The 23,914-nt window shown below is 48.2% G+C and overlaps 1 protein-coding gene across 1 annotated transcript; it reads right to left on the reverse strand.

The window, feature by feature from the left end:
* Window positions 1-16,095: 16,095 nt before the first annotated feature.
* On the reverse strand, window positions 16,096-17,355 carry LOC140902946 (interferon-inducible GTPase 5-like). The gene has a single exon (XM_073323528.1). The coding sequence runs from the start codon at window positions 17,353-17,355 to the stop codon at window positions 16,096-16,098; it is 1,260 nt and encodes a 419-aa protein (XP_073179629.1).
* Between the last annotated feature and the right edge of the window lie 6,559 nt (window positions 17,356-23,914).

The following is a 23,914-nucleotide window of genomic DNA, read 5'->3' on the forward strand; positions in this document are numbered from 1 at the left end:
AGCAGCAACTGGGCGTCTCCCTGCTCAGGACTGACTCATGCTGTTTGCGGAGCTGGAATGAGTCCACTGGTAACATAAATGCCCCATGATCCAGATGGATCCCTCCTGCTTCCTTCAGGATTCGGGCTGATCCATCCCTTCCAACGCACAGACTCTCTGGCCACCCTCACAGCCCAGTATTCACCCCCACCCCACCCTAGGAATGTCTCCCCGAGGTGAATCCTGCACAGGCCAGCACACAGGGACCAAATCTCTCAGGATTGCTGGGCAGATCTTGCATGTCTCACACATTTCCAAGGGAGTGCTAGCCTCTCCCCAGTGACCCTGGGGATCTGTCCGTCTCGGGACCCAGACCCTTTCTCGGCGCTTCCCATGTCTCTTGGGATTGGAAGAGAGTCAACCAAAAAACCCCACCATGTTTCAGTAAGGGGCCAACATCCCCCTTGACATGAACACAGCGAGTGTCAGCTAAAACCAGCAGTCACTTTTGACAAATTAGGCCAGGATGATTCACTACGTAATTCAATGGTTGTCCGCCTATGTTCATAGGAGCAGTTGCTTGCAGTATGTGTTGAACTGGCAGGTTACTCTGGGTGGGATTCACAAAGGGATTTAGGCGCTGAGCCTCCATTGAAATCCATGGTAGTTAGTTGTCTAAATACCTTTGTGAATCCCATGCTCAAGTGCCTGATCAGATCGTTGTCTCCACAGAGACGCTGTTGACTTGTTTAAGAATGAAAAGCTTTTTGTTTGTTTTGAAGAACAGACTTTTAAAAAAAAAAAATTCTGAAAAATTGTCAGCAGTATCACGATTTTCTTTCATGTCCATTTTGATCAACTCTGTTCTAGAAATTGTACCCATGTCCCCACTCAAAAAATCGTTTTTTTCCTGATAGAAAAGCTTTGACAACCATTTTGATAGAACGTCAATGAAAATTGTGGGGGAAATGTCATAAAAACAAGAAATTGGGTGTATTTGGAACTCTGCAAAATAAACTCAGCGTTGACATTTTGAAGTCTTTCACAAAGCAGCTTTCCCTTGCTCTGACCAGCTCTTTCCTGCCTCTTCTCTACAAATCCTGGCTTTTCATTAGAAAGCTCACAGCTTGAAAAGCAGCTGTAAAAAGAGAAAACAGCTCTTGTGAATGAGCAAGTGCCCAGGAGGCTCGAGCAAGTGCTCAGTGGGACCAAGAGTGGCCTGTACCTGAGCCAGACTATCGTAGCTGCATAATATGGTGGTTGCATGAATAATGTAAAGGACTGACAAAGAACAAGAAAATCACACTGTTGTTCAAATTCACATGTCGAAAACATGGCACTGGACCATGGGGATTTTCTACCTTGTAGCCCTGGGCAGCCTCCCTTAATGGGATGGGAGAGTGCTGTCCCTGGGTCTCTCTACCATTTGCACATAGCAGGGCCTGAGCCTTTCCACAGAGGAATTTGAAAGCTGCTTTGTGGTTTCACACCCTTTTGCCTCCTCCTGGCTTTCTCACTGATTGGCTGGATTGTTCCGCTCTGTCAACCCTGGTGGCCATGGCATTCAAGAATCATAGAAGATCAGGGTTGGAAGAGACCTCAGGAGGTCATCTAGTCAACCCCTGCTCAACGCAGAACCAACACCCACTAAATCATCCCAGCCAGGTTTTTGTTAGGGGTGGTTTAATTATGTCAGGGGGAGACAGCTCACCTGCCAGCACTGAGTGGCTACATGGGAGACCTCACAGCTGGGCCGCTGTAAGATCTGTAGTGTAGACAGAGTCCCAGTGTTTGTTGCTTTTGTCTGCGTGCCAAATGGATTCTCTGCTGCAGTTAACTGTTTCTGGGCAACTCCCTGTGTTAATGTACCAGTTCTAGGTGTTAACACACTCACTCTTGGTTTTTCACTTTGAAATTCTTTTTTATCCGCTCCCCTGCAGTCTACCTGCAGCTGTCTCTTAAGGTGCTCTGTTAACTGGACCGTTTTCTCCTTCATCTGATTTACCAGGCTGGTGAAAATGTTGTTTGCTACTTCTCCCTCCTGGTCCCTTTGTGATTCCGAATGTCTGCATTGCAGGACCCATTCCAATTCTTCCATGTTCCATTTTTTAATTTTTGCTTGGGCCATCATTTTCCATTTCTAGTCCCCATTCTTCAGACGTGATCTCAGCACTGGAAGCCTGTTGTTGCCCAACAGGATTTATAACAGGGGATGTCACTTTTTTATTGCAGATTTTCTACTGCTGTTTCCAATTTTCTATTCTGTTCCTGTGATCGCTGTAACATATATCTTGGGACTGCTTGCTGCCCAGCTAGGAGAGCGGGAACTTTCCAGGGCTCTGTTGATGCTCTTGTCTTTTAATTCTTTTTTGTTTGTTTGTTCCTGTTACTTACCCTGTCAATTTTGTGGCATGTTGTCTTAACCATTGAACAGGCCTGATGGCCAGAGTTTGCAATATTGTACATTTCTTACTTATTATTTTTCAAGGCTACAGTCTCTACCCTGGCCTTAGCGATTCCGGTCTATGTTTCTTCCCCACTTTGGATTTTAAACTCATATGGACTGGGTTTTTTTAGTTACCCAGCACATCCAAAACTGATCAAACTTTGTGGGGATTTGAGCTAGGAAATCCCCTAATCCCCTCCCTTCATCGTCTTCTGTCATGTTAGATCGCAACCCCTACTTGTCACTTATTGTATCAGAGGTCAGGATCACCAGTGCTGTTAAGTGCTGAGGGCTGGAATGTTATTGCCAAGTAACACTGTTCAGGGGCTGCTTTGAGCTATTACAGCTGCTCAGTGTTTCTGTTCCTGGAACTCCAATGTTTTTAACACGAGGATAGAATGTGGCTTGCTAATTTGGCAGACCTCAATGTTATTCATAAAGAATGACCACAGGCACAGTTTGGTGACGAAGGCACTTAGCCAGGTTTTTTGCCCACAAGGCCCAATACTACTGCCCTGACTCTGTGGTTACAGGCACACTAACACATGAGTGCCCATTGGCAAGGATCGGCTCAGTCAGCAGCAGGAGTCTGCTGTCCCCAAGGCCACACAAAGGGTTAAGGCGAGGTACACCGACATTTATAGACTGAGACAAACAATTTACGCGTTTTCATGACATCTGCTTGTTACCTCCCCTTGTATCGTGCTCCAGGTGTCTCAGGCAAAACATCCCTGTTCATCGTTTCTGTCAAACCCGCTTATCTGGTGTTAGGTCAGGATGCTCCTGGGCTGATCTTTTGAAGTATGTTTAACTGTTCACACCCATGCCCAGTATCTGTTGCTTCTTAGGAGTGCCTGTGTTTTAGCAATTCTAGTAATACCTTTACCAAGATCATGCATCGGACGGTGAACTTTTAAGCATCTCTTTTAATCCGTGGCCTGACTTTGATTCCTGGTATGGCCTGACTTTGCTGACTATGGTTCAGGACTCAGATCTTTCATCAGGCCCTGTGCTCCAGGCTGTCTTTCTCTCCTACACATGGTTTACGTATTCTTGTGGACCAGGATTGTGCGTAAATTCTCTAGGGAGGAGATGTGACAGATGTCAGACCTGGGTGTTCAAAGGACTACATTGAAAATGTGCCAGACAGGAATTAACTTTTGGGACAATAAACGTAAACTGGATTTCCTGGGGAATCCCTAGAGAAAGGTTTGTGCAAATGTCCCAACTCCAGTTATGCAAAAACCCAGCATTATGAAGCTATGCCTTAAGGAGAGGATGATTGTCTGCTGATCAGCTGAGCCCAGAGGCTGGAGATCAAAGACCCAGGCTGATCTGCTTAGTCTCTGTTCTGACACAGTTGTGAACTTGTAACCATGGGGTTACCAGTTTTGGGGTTTGAAGGACTGACACGTACCAGAGCCCAAGGTTGGATTTGGGGTGATCGCTCGTAAGTTTTTTAGCATGTGTGTTGCATCTTTTATTGTTTTTAGTGTTTTCTCTGTAATGCTTTCATCTTAAGAATAAATGGGCTTGCTTATAAAGAGCTGGGTGTTAACTTATAACTGCAGGCAGTGCTTGTGGAGAGAAAGCAAAGTGCAGATGCTGCATATCACAGTGTAGGCAGGCAACCGTGCAGCCTTACAGATTTCCTGGTCAGGAGAGAGTGAGATGTAAGTCTCTGCCCAAAAGAGATGGGGTCTGGCAGCCTAAAGTGAGTCCTTGCACGTGCTCCTCCAAGGGCCCCTATTCCCACCAATATCCTTGCCACTCACCCCCATGTCCCCCTCACAGAAGTCCCTCTCCCCTCCCCTCTCCCCCTGTTCCGACCTACTCTTCCACCTCTAATCACGAGCATTTGCTTGTGTAATTTATTTTCTTTTCAAAAGAATTGTTTCAGCGTCTTTCAAATATTCTGCTGTGTTCAGATTACATTTCCCCAAAATAACCTTCCCCACCTTTGATAGGGGCAGATTGGAGCAAAATGGCAGCTATTTTTATGTCAGATTTCTCCTCTGGGTTGGATTTGAGCTCTCAGTGCCTGGGGTGAATCTCACATTCAAATACCTTAACAGAGATCAGACAGGAACTACATGAAGATGGGGTTACGGTGAGGAGCAGATATCAGTGTCTGAGGGTAAAATACAGCAGTAGAATGTTTGTGATTATCACTCAGCAAAAGCCTTAAACCCCAGGAAATTCAGAGTTAAGGTTACATTTCAGAGCAATCCTATCCTGCCAGGGCATGGAAATGTACATTTAAGGCACTCAAAAAACCCTTAACTCTGCCCGGTAGTGACACTAGGTGATACCACAGGATTGTGACTAAAGAATTTTAGTGTGTGGGCCCCAGATGAGACTAAACGGATTTGTTAAACACAATAGGTGTTTTCCCTCTCAGGGTGCCAGCTGCACTGGGCTGTTCCTCTTATTGTCAATGGCCCAGCAGCAAGGAGGCAAATACAATTCCATCAGTTATAAGGTGTCCGTTTCAGATTTCAGGGCAGCGTCTGTTATTCAGCACTGAGGCCCAGATCCAAGGAGAGGCTGAGCTGTGGCTCCGTTTTGATTTGTGCGTGTTCAGCAGCTCCCAGAATTGGGCCCAAAGCAGGGCTTAAATTCGTATGGAGTATTTCCCGGAGTGCCTCCCCTGTCCCCCCCCCCCCCCATGCCCTCCCCGCTCCAACATTCTATAACACGGGGACAGGTTGGGTCACAGAAACCCCCTTGGGGGCTGCCACCTGATGTGCGGAAACTACCTCTGAACCGGTGTTCCCTGCCAGCGTGGGACTTCAGTGCCCTGCCTGGTTGTGCCAGACACGCCAGCCTGCTACAAACAAAGACCCAGGTCTGAACCATGTCCCCCCAAAAGCTGCAGGCTTAACTGAAAACAGCTTAAGAAGTGCTCCTGTCTCCAGCACTCAGATACCCAACTCACAATGGGGTCCAAACCCCAAATAAATCCGTTTTACCCTGTATAAAGCTTATACAGGGTAAACTCATAAATTGTTTGCCCTCTGTAACACTGATAGAGAGAGAGGAACAGCAGTTTTCCCCCCACCCCCAGGTATGAATACTTACCCTGGGTTAATTAATAAGTAAAAAGTGATTTTATTAAGTATAGAAAGTAGGATTTAAGTGGTTCCAAGTAATAGACAGAACAAAGTGAATTACCAAGCAAAATAAAATAAAACACACAAGTCTAAGCCTAATACAGTAAGAAAACTGAATACAGATAAAATCTCACCCTCAGATGTTTCAATCAGCTTCTTTCACAGACTGGACGCCTTCCTAGTCTGGGCACAGTCCTTTACCCGGTACAGCCCTTGCTCCAGCTCAGGGGGTAGCTAGGGGATTTCTCATGACTGCAACCCCCTCTGTTCTGTTCCACCCCCTTATATAGCTTTTGCATAAGGCGGGAATTCTTGTTCCTCTCTGCGGTCCCACCCCTGCTTCTAAATGGAAAAGTACCAGGTTAAAGATGGATGCCAGTTCAGGTGACATGATCACATGTCACTGTAAGACTTCATTACTCACTTGCCAGCACACAGGTATACAGGAAGATTTACAAGTAAACGGAGCCATGTATAGTCAATTGTCCTAGTCGATGGGAGCCATCAAGATTCCAAACCACCATTCATAGAATACCAGGTTGGAAGGGACCTCAGGAGGTCATCTAGTCCAACCCCCTGCTCAAAGCAGGATCAATCCCAAATGGCTCCCTCAAGGATTGAACTCACAACCCTGGGTTTAGCAGGCCAATGCTCAAACCACTGAGCTATCCCTCCCCGCATTAATGGCCCACACTTTGCTTAACTACACTAGGACCTCAGAGTTATATTTCAAGTTTCAGATCCAAGAGGGACACATTTATACAAATGCGATGACCACACTCAGTAGATTATAAGCTTTGTAATGATACCTTGCAAGAGACCTTTTGCATGAAGCACACTCCAGTTACAGTATATTCACACTCATTAGCATATTTTGATAAAATCATTTAGAGGGCAAAGTCACAAACCCCTCCGGGGGGGTGGGGTAGGGGGTGTGTTTGAGAATATTTACCGGAGCTCTGCTCCAGGCAGCTCTGGCTGAATTTAAGCCTGGAAAATATTTCCATATTTCCTTGTCCTGTTGTAAAAGTGTTGCCACGGGCCGTGGGGGAGGGGCAGGTGCTGTTTGCAGCCCAGTCCTTGAGCTATTTGTAGCTCATGACAGGGACAGATAAGCGCTGGGGATTTCATAAATACCTTAATAGTTCTTGGTGAGTCTTCATCTCGCAGTCCCATAAAACACTCACTAGTACACCTTGGCCACCTCCTGAGAGTTGGGGAATGGGAAGGTCTCTTCTCTGTGCTTCCAGATTTGCCTCTGGGCTGAAATCGCCCTGTGTGGGTCTCTGCCTGAAGCTCCCTCCCTGGATAATTTGGGGAGGAGGCAGAGACGTTCCCTAGAAAGGGTCGTTTTCCCCTGGGGACGGATGATGAGCGGGGTCACATCCTCACTGACACAGCAGCCTGCGCGGACCATGGGAACTCTGGCTGTGCCTGAGTGCCGGGGGGCGAGTGCCGGAGACGAGGGGCCGGGGGGAGCAAGAGGGGAACTCGGGGGGGGGGAGAGAAATACAGAGGGGCCAAGAGAGAGACGGAGCAAGACAGAAACACAGAACGAATCAGTGACTGAAACACAAAGTTTTCCCAACCCAGATCTGCTCCTCACAGGTGTTCGGTGGGACAGGGCAGTCCCATGGCCTCATGGGTAGCACTCTGGACTCTGAATCCAGTGTCCTGCATTGACGCCTTTGGATTGTTTAAATTTCATTGTTATTTTGTTGCCTTGTTTGGCTTAACTTGGACTTTTTCTTTGCCGAAATGGATTGACATTTTCATTTCATTTAGTTTTTCCCTTTGTCGCTCTCTTCTGTCCATTTCAGGAATTATTATCCAATGGGCAGCAGCAAGAACTGACACAGACCTTGTGTTCCCCACCGCGCCGGAGTACAGTGTGAACACCTGGAGCTGGAATGGCAGCAGTAGAGACAATGAGCGACAGGGGGAGGTGGTTGTTCTCAAATCACACAAGGGGCCCCCCTGTAGCTCACTGTAGATTCCAGCCTCCCTGTAGCTGTCCTGACCAGCTGGGCTGTGGGACTGTCATCACTCAATTCAGCAGGAGAGTGAATTTGTGTGGGGGGGTGGAGGGTGAGAAAACCTGGATTTGTGCTGGAAATGGCCCAACCTAATGATCACTTTAGATAAGCTATTACCAGCAGGACAGTGGGGTGGGAGGAGGTATTGTTTCATATTCTCTGTGTATAAATAAAGTCTGCTGCAGTTTCCACGGCATGCATCCGATGAAGTGAGCTGTAGCTCACGAAAGCTCATGCTCAAATAAATTGGTTAGTCTCTAAGGTGCCACGAGTACTCCTTTTCTTTTTTTAATAACAATGTGATTGTAACAGAATAGGATTGAAATTAAACCAGTGCCAGCAGGGAAAGGGAAACCTGAGAGAGGGCCCAGGAATCAAACCCAGTGTGACATTCTATACCTTGGGGGGGCTCCTGTGACCCCCCCCCATATTCATCATCTGTATATAACGGTGATATTGCATACAAAGCACGCCATGTGAGGTGTCAGGGAAAAGGTTACGATCGGCTGAAAGTCACTGTTCCATCTAAATATGTATATCTTCAGTGCATATGAAGTTATGAGATTCTGTTGTATGGTGTGCCCTTGTTGCCAAGAAGGCAAACGCCATATTGAGCTGCATTAGTAGGAGCATTGCCAGTAGATCGAGGGACGTGATTATTCATCTCTGTTTGGCACTGGTGTGGCCACATCTGGAGTATTGCATCCAGTTTTGGGCCCCCCTCTATAGAAGGGATGTGGACAAATTGGAGAGAGTCCAGCGGAGGGCAACAAAAATGATTAGGGGACTGGAACACATGAGTTATGAGGAGAAGCTGAGGGAACTGGGATTGTTTAGTCTGCGGAAGAGAAGAGTGAGGGGGGATTTGATAGCTGCTTTCAACTACCTGAAAGGGGGTTCCAAAGAGGATGGATCTAGACTGTTCTCAATGGTAGCAGATGACAGAATGAGGAGTAATGGTCTCAAGTTGCAGTGGGGGAGGTTTAGGTTGGATATTAGGAAAAACTTTTTCACTAGGAGGATGGTGAAACACTGGAATGCGTTACCTAGGGAGGTGGTGGAATCTCCTTCCTTATAAGTTTTTAAGGTCAGGCTTGACAAAGCCCTGGCTGGGATGATTTAATTGGGGATTGGTCCTGCTTTGAGCAGGGGGTTGGACTAGATGGCCTCCTGAGGTCCCTTCCAACCCTGATATTCTATGAACACTATGCGGTCCCACCAGTCTGTGCTTATTTCCCGGGCCCAGAATTGGCATTCCATGGCATGAGCCTGACCCATTGCCACCAGGATGGCCAAATTGCCGGGGCCCATGCTTTGAGAAGTCTGTGTCCGTGTCCTCATCCCTCTCATCACTGCGCTGCCGTTGCCTCCTCGCCTTCTTTTGCAGGTTCTGCACATACTGTAGGATAACGCGCGAGGTGTTTACAACGCTCATAACTGCCGCGGTGATCTGAGCGGGCTCCACGCTTGCCGTGGTATGGCATCTGCAGGAGAGCAGAGTTGCAGGGGAAGCGGTGGTTGGATGACCAGTTTTGCAGACGTACTGCACCGTCTGCTGCCAGGACGCAACAGCTGAGCGGGCTGCAGGCTTGCCGTGGCATGGCGAGACAAGAGCAGCCGAGCAGAGCTGCAGCAGAAGCGGCCCTCCGGGACCACCAGGAGAGCAGAGTGCCAGCAGAAGCGGTCATTCGATGATGACGGTTTGCAGCCCTACTGCACTGTCTGCTGAAAGCAGTATGGCGCCTGCCTGGAAAAAAGGCGCAAAACGATTGTCTGCCGTTGCTTTCAAGGCAGGAGGGGTGACGGACGACATGTACCCGAAACCACCCGTGACAATGTTTTTTGCCCCATCAGGCATTGGGAGCTTAACCCAGAATTCCAATGGGTGGTGGAGACTGCGGGAACTGTGGGACAGCTACCCACAGTGCAACGCTCCGAAAGTCGATGCTAGCTACAGAACTGTGGACGCACTCCACCGACTTAGTGCGCTTAGTGGGGACACGCACAATGTTGGACTCCGAGGCAGGAGTTTTGCTCATGGTCAGATGTGTTTGAATCATGGTTATGATGTTTTCCCAAATTAATGCCAGGTTCCACTCCCTTTTTTATTAAAAGGTTTCTCTGCTGTACGCAGGCTCAGTGCTCGTGAGTGGGGAAGTACTGTCTCTTAGATGCACCCAGGGGTGGTGTTTAATTTTCCCAGATCACTGGGTGGGGTCTTGAGCTGGTTCTGTGCTGTGTTGTTTAGAGGGCCTCCTGGTTTTTGAGCCCAGCCCTTGTTGGTGCCGACTCCACCTGGTTACAGAATCATGAACTCTTATCATTTCATGGTCACCTTCACCCAAGCTGCCTTCCACCTTCAGATTCTCAACCAGTTCCTCCCTGTTTGTCAGAATCAAACCCCGAACAGCCTCTCCCCTAGTCACTTTCTCCACCTCCTGTAATAAAAAACTCGTCTCCAGCAAAGCAGGTCCCATGGGAACCGGAGCTTCCACAGCCGATCACGTCTCACTTGCCCTTTCCTCTGCAGACACAGAGTCAGCTCAGCCCAGAGAAGCTGGGCTCTGCACCATGAGGCTTCCCCAGGAATGGCTCCCAGATGGGCCAAGACCCCCTAAGGGACAAAGCCCTGCAGCCCTTTGTCCTCCTTCACATTTGCTGTCCTTGGGGATCTTGTGAGGGCTGTAGGGCAAGAGCCCTGTTCCTGCTGGCTTTAGGAGAGAGGTGGCTGGAGGCATCTGGACATCAGGAAACCTGGAGGAAGAGCAGGGGCATATTCCCACCAGCCACTGCTGCTCCAAGGGAAATATGCTCTGTGCATCCCCCCAACTAGCCACCAGGTGTCACTGCTGCTCCCATGGTAGGGAGGGGTGGTGGGGGAGGACACACTCTGTGCATTACCCCGACTGGCCACCAGGTGTCACTGCTGCTCCGAGGCTGACAGGCTGCAGGATGGTGCAAAATGGAGCAGGGTCAGTTCCAAGGGTCAGATTTCCAGACGTGTGCAGGGCACAGCAGCCCCCCGTCAGGAACAAAGAGGATTTCTCCATCTCCCCCCCCCCCGGTGAACAAGGGGAGCTGCTGGATGCCGGGGGGGTTGGAGAATCCTGTGGGAATCATGCATCTCGTGAGTGTGGTGTGGCCGAATGCGTCCCTGCTGTGTGCAGCGTGGCTGGGCTGAGTCCTCCCCTCCCAGAGCATCTGCCCCAGCGAGGGACCAGGCTCAGCTCCGAGCTGGCTGGAACAGCTCGTTCCCTGCCTTGTGCCTGGCACAGCTCGCACTCAGCAGCACAGACACAGAGGTACAGTGTCCCCCCGCCAGCCAGTGCGTTCTGGGACTCCAGACGAGACCAGACCCTTAGAGCCCAGCACCATCACCGGGAGCAGGGGCTTTGGGGTAATTCCCACGTGCAGAGCACTGCATCATGGGAAGGAGTCAGTCAGCAGGACGGGCTGAACCATGACTGCCCGGTGGCTCCTTGCCCATCCTGGGAACCAGCTTCCAGGGCCTGGCACCATCCCACGTGTCGCTACCAATCCTGGGACCAGCTGTGAGAGCTGCAGTGTGGGGATCCCAGGTGCTGGGAGCAGGACACCAGCCCCGAATGTTCAGAAATTGCCAGTCAGACCCAAAACATCATGAGATTTTTTTTACAAAACCCACAAGTTTGGGCCAAGAATCATGAGATATTTTTGAAAAGTTGACACTGTGGGTCTTGATTTCTGAACTTCCCCTGCCCCGGTGTGTGTGTCAGAGACAAGGACTGTGCCTGGCTCTCCCCGATGTACAGAGTAGTGACTCTGGCTCTCGTGGCTGCTGGATAGAAAGGAGCTTCTAGCTTCTCCCCAGACCCCCACGTGATAATTAATTTTATGCCCCCTTCCCAGCCCCACGTCTGCCTCTCCCCGAGACCAGCCATTAATTGCACATCCCGAGCCCCACATCGGCTCTGCCCCCCAAGTCCCACTGCTGCTCCTCCCGCAGTTCTGGGGGGGTGGTCTTGTCCCCTCTCCCCCTCCCCTACCCAAACACTCCTCTGCCTCCTGAGGGGAGGGGGAGAGAGCTGCCTGTCACCTGCAGCAGCTCTGATTGGCTGCCTTTCCCCAGGAGGTGGGGCAGTGGGTATTTCTGATGGAGCAACAGTGACTCCTGGTGGCCTGTCTGGGTAACAGGTTTCAGAGTAACAGCCGTGTTAGTCTGTATTCGCAAAAAGAAAAGGAGGACTTGTGGCACCTTAGAGACTAACCAATTTATTTGAGCATGAGCTTTCGTGAGCTACAGCTCACTTCATCGGATGCATGCCGTGGAAACTGCAGCAGACTTTATATACACACAGAGATCATGAAACGATACCTCCTCCCACCCCACTGTCCTGCTGGTAATAGCTTATCTAAAGTGATCATCAAGTTGGGCCATTTCCAGCACAAATCCAGGTTTTCTCACCCTCCACCCCCCCACACACAAATTCACTCTCCTGCTGGTAATAGCCCATCCAAAGTGACCACTCCCTTCACAATGTGTATGATAATCAAGGTGGGCCATTTCCTGCACAAATCCAGGTTCTCTCACCCCCTCACCCCCCTCCAAAAACCACACACACAAACTCACTCTCCTGCTGGTAATAGCCTATCCAAAGTGACCACTCTCCTTACAACGTGCATGATAATCAAGGTGGGCCATTTCCAGCATAAATCCAAGTTTAACCAGAACGTCTGGGGGGGGGGGGTAGGAAAAAACAAGGGGAAATAGGCTACCTTGCATAATAACTTAGCCACTCCCAGTCTCTATTTAAGCCTAAATTAATAGTATCCAATTTGCAAATGAATTCCAATTCAGCAGTTTCTCGCTGGACTCTGGATTTGAAGTTTTTTTGTTATAAGATAGCGACCTTCATGTCTCTGATTGTGTGACCAGAGAGATTGAAGTGTTCTCCGACTGGTTTATGAATGTTATAATTCTTGACATCTGATTTGTGTCCATTTATTCTTTTACGTAGAGATTGTCCAGTTTGACCAATGTACATGGCAGAGGGGCATTGCTGGCACATGATGGCATAGATCACATTGGTGGATGTGCAGGTGAACGAGCCTCTGATAGTGTGGCTGATGTTATTAGGCCCTGTGATGGTGTCCCCTGAATAGATATGTGGGCACAGTTGGCAACGGGCTTTGTTGCAAGGATAAGTTCCTGGGTTAGTGGTTCTGTTGTGTGGTATGTTGTTGCTGGTGAGTATTCGCTTCAGGTTGGGGGGCTGTCTGTAGGCAAGGACTGGCCTGTCTCCCAAGATTTGTGAGAGTGTTGGGTCATCCTTCAGGATAGGTTGTAGATCCTTAATAATGCGTTGGAGGGGTTTTAGTTGGGGGCTGAAGGTGACGGCTAGTGGCGTTCTGTTATTTTCTTTGTTAGGCCTGTCCTGTAGCAGGTGACTTCTGGGAATTCTTCTGGCTCTATCAATCTGTTTCTTCACTTTCGCAGGCGGGTATTGTAGTTGTAAGAAAACTTGACAGAGATCTTGTAGGTGTTTGTCTCTGTCTGAGGGGTTGGAGCAAATGCGGTTGTATCGCAGAGCTTGGCTGTAGACGATGGATCGTGTGGTGTGGTCAGGGTGAAAGCTGGAGGCATGTAGGTAGGAATAGCGGTCAGTAGGTTTCCGGTATAGGGTGGTGTTTATGTGACCATTGTTTATTAGCACTGTAGTATCCAGGAAGTGGATCTCTTGTGTGGACTGGACCAGGCTGAGGTTGATGGTGGGATGGAAATTGTTGGATATGCAGTTGGACAGGTTAACAATATTGCTGGGTGGGTTGAGGGAACCATTGCTGTGGCCCCTTGTAGCATGTAGTAGTTTAGAAAGTTTAGGGTCCTTTTTCTTTTGTAGAGAAGCAAAGTGTGTGTTGTAAATGGCTTGTCTAGTTTTAGTAAAATCCAGCCACGAGGAAGTTTGTGTGGAAGGTTGGTTTTTTATGAGAGTATCCATTTTTGAGAGCTCATTCTTAATCTTTCCCTGTTTGCTGTAGAGGATGTTGATCAGGTGATTCCGCAGCAGGAGAGTGAGTTTGTGTGTGTGTGGTTTTTGGGAAAAAAAAAAAGGTGGGGGGGGGACCTGTATTTGATAGAGCTCTTGTAGGTGTTTGTAGGTTTTTGGAGGAGGGTGAGGGGGTGAGAGAACCTGGATTTGTGCAGGAAATGGCCCACCTTAATTATCATACACATTGTGAAGAGAGTGGTCACTTTGGATGGGCTATTACCAGCAGGAGAGTGAGTTTGTGTGTGGGGGGGTGGAGGGTGAGAAAACCTGGATTTGTGCTGGAAATGGCCCAACTTGATGATCACTTTAGATAAGCTATTACCAGCAGGAGAGTGGGGTGGAAGGAGGTATTGTTTCATGGTCTCTGTGTATATAATGTCTTCTGCAGTTTCCACAGTATGCATCCAATGAAGTGAGCTGTAGCTCACGAAAGCTCATGGTCAAATAAATTGGTTAGTCTCTAAGGTGCCACAAGTCCTCCTTTTCTTTTTGCGAATACAGACTAACACGGCTGTTACTCTGAAACCTGGTTGTTTTAGTTGCTAGGAATGCTTGTTAGAGGTTGCAGGAAATAAACATTGTTGTAACCCATATAAGGAAGGCAGAGTATTTGTGCAAAGTTTTAATTGGCTGATGTGCAGTGCAGTAGCATTAAGGAATATAAAAGTGTGTGTAATGACCCGCTCTGGTGTGCAGGATTTGAGATTCTGTTCTCCCTGTACCTTCTTTGCAGCTGCAAATAAACTTTTCTGCTTCTCCCCCCGTTGTGTTTATTGAGTGACGCACACCGGGCAACGAACCCCTGCTGTTGTTTGCCTCTGGCACTGGGTGCCGGCAGCACATGAGCCTTTAGCAATAGCGAAATTCAGAGACACGGGCTCTTAGTCCAGGTTAAATGCAAGTTCATTATCATTGAAATATTAAATCATTTCTACAAGACAAGAGCGGCCCGTTCTGGGGGGGTGAAAGGGGAGCAGAACCGGACCGCTAATCATTATAAAACAAAAGCAACAAATGAATGGGTTATTGAGGGAAGGCAGAGGCTGATGCACTGGCTATACAAGTGGCCAACCCAGCTGCAATGTATCAGAGTCTCCAGTTGCTCAAATGAATTGTTCAGTCATCGGCTCTTATAATAAAGTACATCATCGGCTCACATTGAGAAAGCAGATCAAGGAGCAATAGATGTCCATAAACTCAGCATTAAACATGAAAGCCTCTCTCCACACAAACTCCCCAGCCGTGAATGGGAGCACAGCCCAGAGTATAAGTGACAGCTGCCACTCAGCTAGGTAATTATCAAGCATCCAATATGGGTTTATCAGCCAGACCCTTCTCCATTTAAATATAGGGTCATTCTCAGGATTACTAGCTCAGCCAGACACAGGTGCTTCCCTGGACAAATCTACCTTTGCATAAGGGACTGGTTAAACCTATGAGCATAGAGACAGAATTACAAGGATCAGTCTAAGCATTTCTTAATCTATTCTTGTCTCAAAGGAAAACCTAGGACCCCTGTTGGGGGTGATGGCCCTCTTGCGCTAGGTGCTGTACAGACAGAGAACAAAAGGATAGGCCCTGCCCCCGGGAGTTGACAATCTAAGACTAGACCCAGCAGGCGGGTGCTCCAGGCAGACAGGGGAGCACAAGGGAGCAGGGAGAGGGTTGGGATAACGCAAGGGGCAGCGCTCCCAGAGCTCCAGCTGCGGGCCATTGTCGAGGGATCCAGAGGCTACATGGCAGGGGTGAGGCTGAAGGAGGCGTTTGCAGGTCAGTCCGGGGGCTCTGTGGGAGGTTACAGGCAGCTCCTCCCCGGACAGGGTTCAGCCTGGGAGAAAGTGCAAAAGCATCTGTGGTCAAAAGCCTGTTTCCTTTGCCTTGGGCCCTGGAGTTGGCACCCGGGGGTCATCACCCAAGTCATGTCAGCATTTAGGGTTTTTACGATTGTCTCTGAGTGAATTTACCCACATGCTTAACGTGGCGCCTGCCAAGGCTGCAATTTCAGGGCAACAGGAACCAAGAAGTGGAAAATCTGTGGCTAGAACGAGTAATTGTTGGTGTCGCTCCCTGTCGTTTCCTAGTGAAGAGTTAGATGGGCTCTGCCATGGCCCTGCTCTTGGCTAGGGCCTGAAATAACCATTCCCTGAGCTCCCCTGCAGAGAGCGTAAGGCACTGGGGACCCTGGGGAGCTTTATCACAACTTGGCTTCTTTCACTGGTGAAATAAAGAAAACACAAAGAACAGTGTCAGTCAGGATCCCCCGCCCCTTTATGGCTGAATTAAATTCAGTATGTCATCATTTTTAGGGTGGGTGGGGGAGCTCAGTGGAAATGGGGCTCACAGCTCAGTTATGGTGAAGTTTCCCCCCTGATGCAGAAAGGCAGCATTTTCATGAGACTTCCCAGAGCGTTGAGCTCCGAGCTCCGGCGGGGACTTTACTTGGATCCTTTCAGCCACGTCCTGACGTTTCTTCCTTTCAGGGGCTGCGGGTTTTAATCTGGGTTTGAAACGGCTCCCTCCGTAACCACCTCCAGCACTCGTACAGCGTCAGCAGCAACATCCTCCAGGAAATTCTGCAGCATGAGGTATGTGGTAGGGAGCGAAACTGCTGCCGATACCACGGAACCTACCACAGGTATAAATTTTAAAAAAGTTTTTGAATATTGAATGGCCCCAGCTGCACACTTGGTCAGTAGCGTAATTACAAGATCTTGTGTTATTGCCTCACTCAGTGGGGACTGTATAACGGCCTTCAGCTCTGCAATGGGCTTGTTAGCCTGTCTAGCGAGTGCAGCGAGAGACTTTTCATCAAGGCCGAAGTCCCTGCAGAACCCTTTCAGGGACGTCACCAGCACGGCAACATCACAAGCAATGGAGAAACCCGGGAGAGGAATGGCAGGGAATCCACATGACAGCAGACTTTTCAGCCATATTTGCGTTTGCAGTTGTTCTTTTTTCTTCTCCACGGTTTCTTTCGAAACATGGGACAGGGATCGTAGAAGAGCGAGTCTCTTGTGACTGGGGAGCTCATCCACAAGCGTTTCCTGCAATGTGGGAAAATCGTATTTGCCCAAGTCCCATCTAGATTCAAGAAAAACCCGTGGGGAGGCCATCTTTGCTGCTTCCAGGCCTTTGATGCACTTCTCTCTGATGGCATCGAGGATTGCACGCTCCCTGTGCTGACGTGGCCTTTTCGCAGGAGCATTTCTCTTCTTCAGGATTCCCTCTTCATACAGTTTTTTCTCATTTGCCAAATCCTGGTCTACCTTGGAGTGCACAAAGTAAAACTTCTTCCCTATTTTCTGGATCTCCTGGGCAAGTTCAATATCATGGTATTTGAAGCGGTTGCAGGAGATGATGATGAAAAAGTCGTAGTCGCTGAACTCCACCTGCTCAAGGTACGTGTCTGGTTTAAATGTTGGGGTATCGATCCCTGGCAGATCCCAGACTCTTACATTTGGGTATCTAGGATGTGGGTAAACAGTGGGCTCCATTGTCGTTTCAATGACCCCTGTCGCAGCAGCACCTTCATCTGTATCCCCCAGGCCCCGGATGGCGTTGACAAAGGATGATTTTCCAGAGCCCACCTCCCCCGTGACAGCGATGTCCAGAGTGATTTCATCAGCCATATCCAGAGTCTCTTTCGCTTTAACAGCTGCTTCGATGAGGTTTCCTGTCCCAAGAGCAGCCTTCAGTGCTTCCACATCCTCTTCAGGTATCTTGGGAAGCTCTTTAGCATCTAACCCAGCCATGGCAGCTCCAGTGCACTGCTCAGGCTGCCTGCGAAAAGACAGGGAGATATTCCATGTACGGTTAGTTCAGACAGAAGACAGACGTCAGCTCACATGAGTGAGTCCAGTGGAAGTTTGGGCAGGAAATGGGAAAGGTGAAGTTAAGGTGACACTTTCCACTCAGCTCAAGCACATAACCTTAATTCTGCCCCCATAGGAATGCCAGGAGAGACACCCCCTCTGGTTTTCTGGGGATGGAAGGGCCCACACAACATGTGACACGTGAAATCCCAGAAAAGGATTAGTATTTTCCCAACAGGAAGCCAAAGAATTTCCTTAGAGAAAGAAGAAGATTCCCATGAAGTGCTTGGAATGGGTAATGGCTCCCAATCAGCCTGCTGGGGCTTTCCCCACCCTGCAGAGCTCAGCGAGTCCACAGGGAAGGGAGGAAGAACTCCAGACCCCTCAAGCCTTCTGCTCACTACAGAATCGCTAGCCCTTCTTCCCACCTTTGATCTAGAGCAGGAATCTCTTCCTAGAGCTTCCAGGAGAGCCAGAGTGGGTGGGAGAGGGGACTTGGTGACTATCAGAGGCTTGGAAGAAGGAGGGCCATTTTTCTCCCTTCCTGAGATCCTGTATGCATGATGGAGAACCTCCACGGGGCCTCAGGCTCATTAGTTCTAGCAGTGTCTACCCTGGAGCTTTGGTTGGCTGGATGTGAAATTTTTCACAGCCCTGAGCGATGTAATTAGGTCGACCTAACTCTGCAGTGTAGACCATCTCTTAGAGGAAGCAGAGGGACAGAGTTTCTTGGGCACAGAGCCCACTGGAGGGCAGGCACAGGGATTTTGGAGCGAGGAAACTGCCTGTGACTGTTTCTGCTGTGTTCAGAAACCACAACTGTGTGTGCGCTCTGTGCAAATAAACAGGATCACACCAAGAACAAGACTGACTTGTGTCTTCGATTTCTCCTCCTAATGCAAATAGCCCTGCAAATAATGGTGAACCCCATGGCCCCAAGACACAACAGTATTAAGTGGGACTTTCATTTCCACAATCTCCCTCATTCATTCCCTGTCTTTTATGGAGAGCCCCCTGCTTGCCAGTCTGTAGGATGGCATCAGAGATAGTATGAATTATCTGAACTGCTGCCAAGCCATTCGGTCCCTAGTCTGTAGCGGTGCATGGGATTCTTCCGTCCTAAGTGCAGGACTCTGCACTTGTCCTTGTTGAACCTCATCAGATTTCTTTTGGCCCAGTTCTCTAATTTGTCTAGGGCCCTCTGTATCCTATCCCTACCCTCCAGTGTATCTACCTCGCCTCCCAGTTTAGTGTCATCTGCAAACTTGCTGAGAGTGCAATCCATACCATCCTCCAGATCATTTATGAAGTTATTGAACAAAACCGGCCCGAGGACTGACCCTTGGGGCACTCCACTTGATACCGGCTGCCAACTAGACATGGAGCCATTGATCACTACCCGTTGAGCCTGACAATCTAGCCAATTTTCTATCCACCTTATAGTCCATTCATCCAGCCCATACTTCTTTAACTTGCTGGCAAGAATACTGTGGGAGACCGTGTTAAAAGCTTTGCTAAAGTCAAGGAACAACACGTCCACTGCTTTCCCCTCATCAACAGAGCCAGTTATCTCATCATAGAAGGCAATTAGATTAGTCAGGCATGACTTGCCCTTGGTGAATCCATGCTGACTGTTCCTGATCACTTTCCTCTCCTCTAAGTGCTTCAGAATTGATTCCTTGAGGACCTGCTCCATGAACTTCAGCTTGGAGAAGCTGCGTTCTCCACTGGCAACTGTTACAGGAAGTGTTAGAAGTATGCGCATAGCAACAAAAGCATTTGGAAAGAGGGTGGTCATCTTATTTGTGCACATATATTCCAGAACAGTCTTTGGAGTTGATCCTGCTGAAATGTATCTTGAATGGGCTTTCAGTTCATCACCTAAATCACTCGCATCAATATCGTGCATGTCATCATGTGTCAACACTGTCTCTAGTGCCCTGCATTGCTGGTGTAGGTCTTCTTCAGGTATAGTGAGGAGTTTGGGAATATCATAGAACATCCCAAATATACTGCTGTGTTCCCTGAGCTGCATGAAACATTCTTCAACTGACTATATTGCACAATCTAGCACCTGGTTAAAGAATTCAACTTTGAATTGTTGTTTGCGGTCTCATGGGATTATCCCATGCCTCATAATCAAAATGTCTTCTTCGGTGACTCTTGTATTCTTGAATGGGTGGGAAAATAGCTTCAGTGTGAAGTCTTTAAACCACGATTTAAACCACGATTTGAGGACTTCAATAGCTCAGACATAGGTTAGGGGTTTGATACAGGAGTGGGTCGGTGAGATTCTGTGGTCAGACTAGATGATCATAATGGTCCCTTCTGACCTTAAAGTCTATGATTCTAAGTTCCTCTGCCAACTTCTGGGCACTCTTCAGAACGTTTTGAAATCCCTCATCTGACCGGAAAGACTGTAGGTATGACTTTGCTTTGTTCAGTTGTTCCATTGCTCGAGATATAGGTCAACACCTTGCAGACTCTTGCTTACAACATTTATTTCAAACAGTTTGTCACGCCACAACACTAAGCCACACAGAAATTTGAAGTTATGTATATTTCTGGTGATTCCATTTCCCTCTGCCACTGTTCTCCCACAAACAATTCCTGTCATAACATTATCCTCCATAATGGCAACTATGGCATCATCTATCTTCCCAATTTGGTGTTTGATAGGCTTTATCGCCTCCACTCGACTTTCCCATCGTGTGGCACTCAGTGGTTTCAGTGTCAGAGAGGATGTTCCCAGATGTTGCTTCAAAATTTGCCATCGATGAGTTGATGCAGAGAAAAATACATAGATGCTTTGAATTACATTCAGAAATTCAGCAGCCTCACTGCATCACTGACCACCAAGTTCAATGAATGAGAACTGCATGGGACAAAAAAAGCTCGAGGGTTTAACTCTCGGATCCGTGTCTGCACTCCTCTGTTCTTTCCTCTCATGTTGGCACCATTATTGTAGCCCTGACCTCTCATGTCAGCTGTCACAATTCCCGTCTCTGCCAGCTTTTTAAGAAGCACATCTGTCATACCAGCTCCTGTAGTAACATTAATGTCAATAAATTCTAGAAAATGCTCTCTGACAGTCACCATTGCAGGGACATTTTCACTCGGTTCTGTGGTTGTTACAAAACGCACTATTAAAGTCATTTGTTCCGTATGGCTGATGTCAGGTGTGCAGCCCAGAATAACAGAGTAATATCTTGCTGACTTCAGATCTGCCACAATCTTTTGTTTGACTTTTGTTGCCAGTAACTGGATGATCTCATTTTGAATTGTTTTTCCAAGGTAGTGGTGTGTGTACATTTGTTAGGTGGTGACTCTTCTTAGATTCTCCCGGAGTACAGCATCAAAGTCAGCCATCAGCTCCACAATTTTAGGGAAATTTCCATTGTTTGGCACATACAGCTGATCTGAAATGCCACGCAGGGCTAGGGTTTGGGTTGCAAGCATTCTCACAATGGCAATGAGCCTTTTCAGAACATTTTGACAGTAAAGAGACTCTGATGCAATCTTATCTTGATGCTGATCATCTATGATGGCCTTTAACCTTAGTCTCATCTCAAGCTCTTTCCACCTATGGAAAGCTCTCTGGTGATTTGCTGCCTTCTCATGGCATGCCAGATTTCTAGCCAGATTTTTCCAGTCCTTTGTTGCTGTAGAACCCAATGTGGCTGGAACATTAGACCGGAAGAGTTTGCAAAAAACAAAAAACAAAAACAGTATGCACCATTCTGGGGTTTTGAGTACATAAGTCATGGTCTGTCCATGTCACCATTGGGGATTTCATGCCAGTAATGTGTTGGATGGAAACTTCTATTTTCACTGTCTTTGGGGAACATGAAGTTTTTCACTTGCTGTGGCCCATGCAGTACCAGGAAGTCCCTCAGGCTACTGCTCAAGTGGGTCCACAGTCCTGGATCATCTAGACTTAAGGAACTAAACTCAGTAGCAGCTGTTTCTTGCGCCTCCACCACACTCTTCTCTGATCTACACTTTTCTTCAGGACTGTGCCTGGTTACATCCATTTGAGATGGAGATATGGATGCTGCAGTAGCTGCCAGGTCACCTGCCCTCTGACTAACTGGAAGATCAGGCATCTCCTCACCACTCACATCCTCACTGGGGCCGGAAGGCTCACCGTGAACATTTGTGTCTATGAATCTCAGGAGAGCTCCTTCCTGCTTAGATAGAAAAGCTTCCTTTGCTTTCTTTCTTTTTCTGAATGCTGCCCCAGAGGGGCGTTTTTTTCTTTCACTCGTGGCTGCTGTTCTGTGCCAGCTAGAGTGGCTCTCAACGCTCAGTTGAAGGGGACAAATAAGCAGGCTGGTAGCAGGGCCTGAGTGAGGGAAGATATCAGCGTCTTAAGGGCCTAACTGGCTCCTACTACTTCAGTTGACTGCCTGTTCCCCTCAAGTGGGTTCAGGGAAGCAGCAGGAAACCGGAAGCTCCTTGAGAAGCTGGTGTTAACAGTCCAGGCTCCTGGGGGTGCTCAAGAGGTCCATAAGAGGCTCCTCCTCCTCTCTTTCCCTGCAGCTCCTGCTGCTTTCTGTTATTCCCGCTCCCCTTTTCTCCTGCCTCCCTGTTCTGTCTCTTGTGCCCTCCTCCCTCCAGCCCAGCGCTCCCCCATCTCTGTGCATCTCGAGCACAGAGAATACAGATGCACCAGCAGCAGACACAATTTTCTACACTCTGGGTCCTAGTGGTGCCCCCCACCCCACAGTCTGGAACCTGAGGCGGCCCCCTCAGTTCGCCTCATGGTAAGGCCAGCCCTGGCTCAGGGAGAGGAATTATTTAAGCTCAATACCATATAGACACAAGAACAAATGGAGATAAACTGGCAATCAGGAAGTTTAGACTTGAAATTAGACGAAGGTTTCTAACCATCAGAGGAGTTAAGTTCTGGAACAGCCTTCCAAGGGGAGCAGTGGGGGCAAAAGACCTATCTGGCTTCAAGACTAAGCTTGATAAGTTTATGGAGGGGATGGTATGATGGGATAGCCTAATTTTGGCAATTAATTGATCTTTGACTATTAGCGGTAAATATGCCCAATGGCCTGTGATGGGATGTTAGATGGGGTGAGATCTGAGTTACTACAGAGAATTCTTTCCTGGGTGTCTGGCTGGTGAGTCTTGCCCACATGCTTAGGGTTTAGCTGATCACCATATTTGGGGTTGGGAAGGAATTTTCCTCCAGGGCAGATTGGCAGAGGCCCTGGAGGTTTTTTGCCTTCCTCTGTAGCGTGGGGCACAGGTCACTTGCTGGAGGATTCTCTGCACCTTGAAGTCTTTAAACCATGAGTTGAGGACTTCAATAGCTCAGACTTAGGTTAGGGTTTATTACAGGAGTGGGTGGGTGAGATTCTGTGGCCTGCATTGCACAGGAGGTCAGACTAGATGATCAGAATGGTCCTTTCTGACCTTAAAGTCTATGAGTCTAAATAAATTGAGATGCCATGAAAGGAATTCCACAGGTCAGTCAGTCATGAGAAAGGAATTTTCATTGCCCCTTTGTCCATAAACAAGCATGGTTTATAAAGGGGGGATATTCTGGCAGGTAGCTGGAATGGTTCAGGTTGCAGTACCACTTCCCCAGATCAGTGATGTATTTACACTTCTGTATCGTGCTGATTAATCTTTGACCAATAATCTTTGATTAATAACCTGATTGATCCTGGTTATCTGACCTCTTATTAATAGAATTGAACCTGTAGCCCTACCTAGATGCCAAGGGTATTAGTGCCTGGGAGCAAACGGAGATAAATGTGTGCACCTCCCCTGGCCAGCGCCCTCTGCTGGTGGGGCTCCTAGCTATGGAGCAATCCCATTGTTAAGGTTCTGGCTGAATTTCCATTACAAGCCTGATTTTGACCCCTTCTAAAACGCACACAAAAGGCCTGATAACTATTGTGTTAGTTCAGTTTTAGGCCAGCGTGAACCCTTCCAATGTAAAACTGGGGTAACAGTGGGGTGAATAAGGGCCAACAGGTCACATCTCTCTCAAAACTACCCCAGACCTGAAGAAGAGCTCTGTGCAGCTGGAAAGCTGGTCTCTTCCACCAACAGAAGTTGGTCCAATAAAATATATCACCTCACCCACCTTGTCTCTCAAAACTGGTATGTTGCTTCTGGGCTTAAGGTAGAAATTTACAATAGAATTTTAAACGTATCTGACAAAGGGATCCTGAGTGAGAACACACTAAAAAAGAGAGGGGTTCAGCAGGGGTAAAAACTTCTGTTATTGGAGGTGCTGGGGTGTTTTTAGCACTTGGTAGCAAAAAAAGAGAGAGCATGTCAAAACAGGGCAGACAGCTGTTCCAGTGGTTTGACTGTGAGCCTTGGAGCCCGGTGACCTGAGTTCAGCTTTGTACTCTGCATGCTCTTGGGACAGCGACAGATTTTCCCAAGGTATTTAGGCACTGAAGAAGCCGATAGGTGCCTTGTGGGATTTTCCCATTGGGAGTTAGGCACCTAACCTGCCAGGTGCTTTTGA

The sequence above is a fragment of the Lepidochelys kempii genome, chromosome 24, assembly GCF_965140265.1.
Source record: "Lepidochelys kempii isolate rLepKem1 chromosome 24, rLepKem1.hap2, whole genome shotgun sequence".
In the NCBI taxonomy this organism is placed as follows: Eukaryota; Metazoa; Chordata; order Testudines; family Cheloniidae; genus Lepidochelys; species Lepidochelys kempii.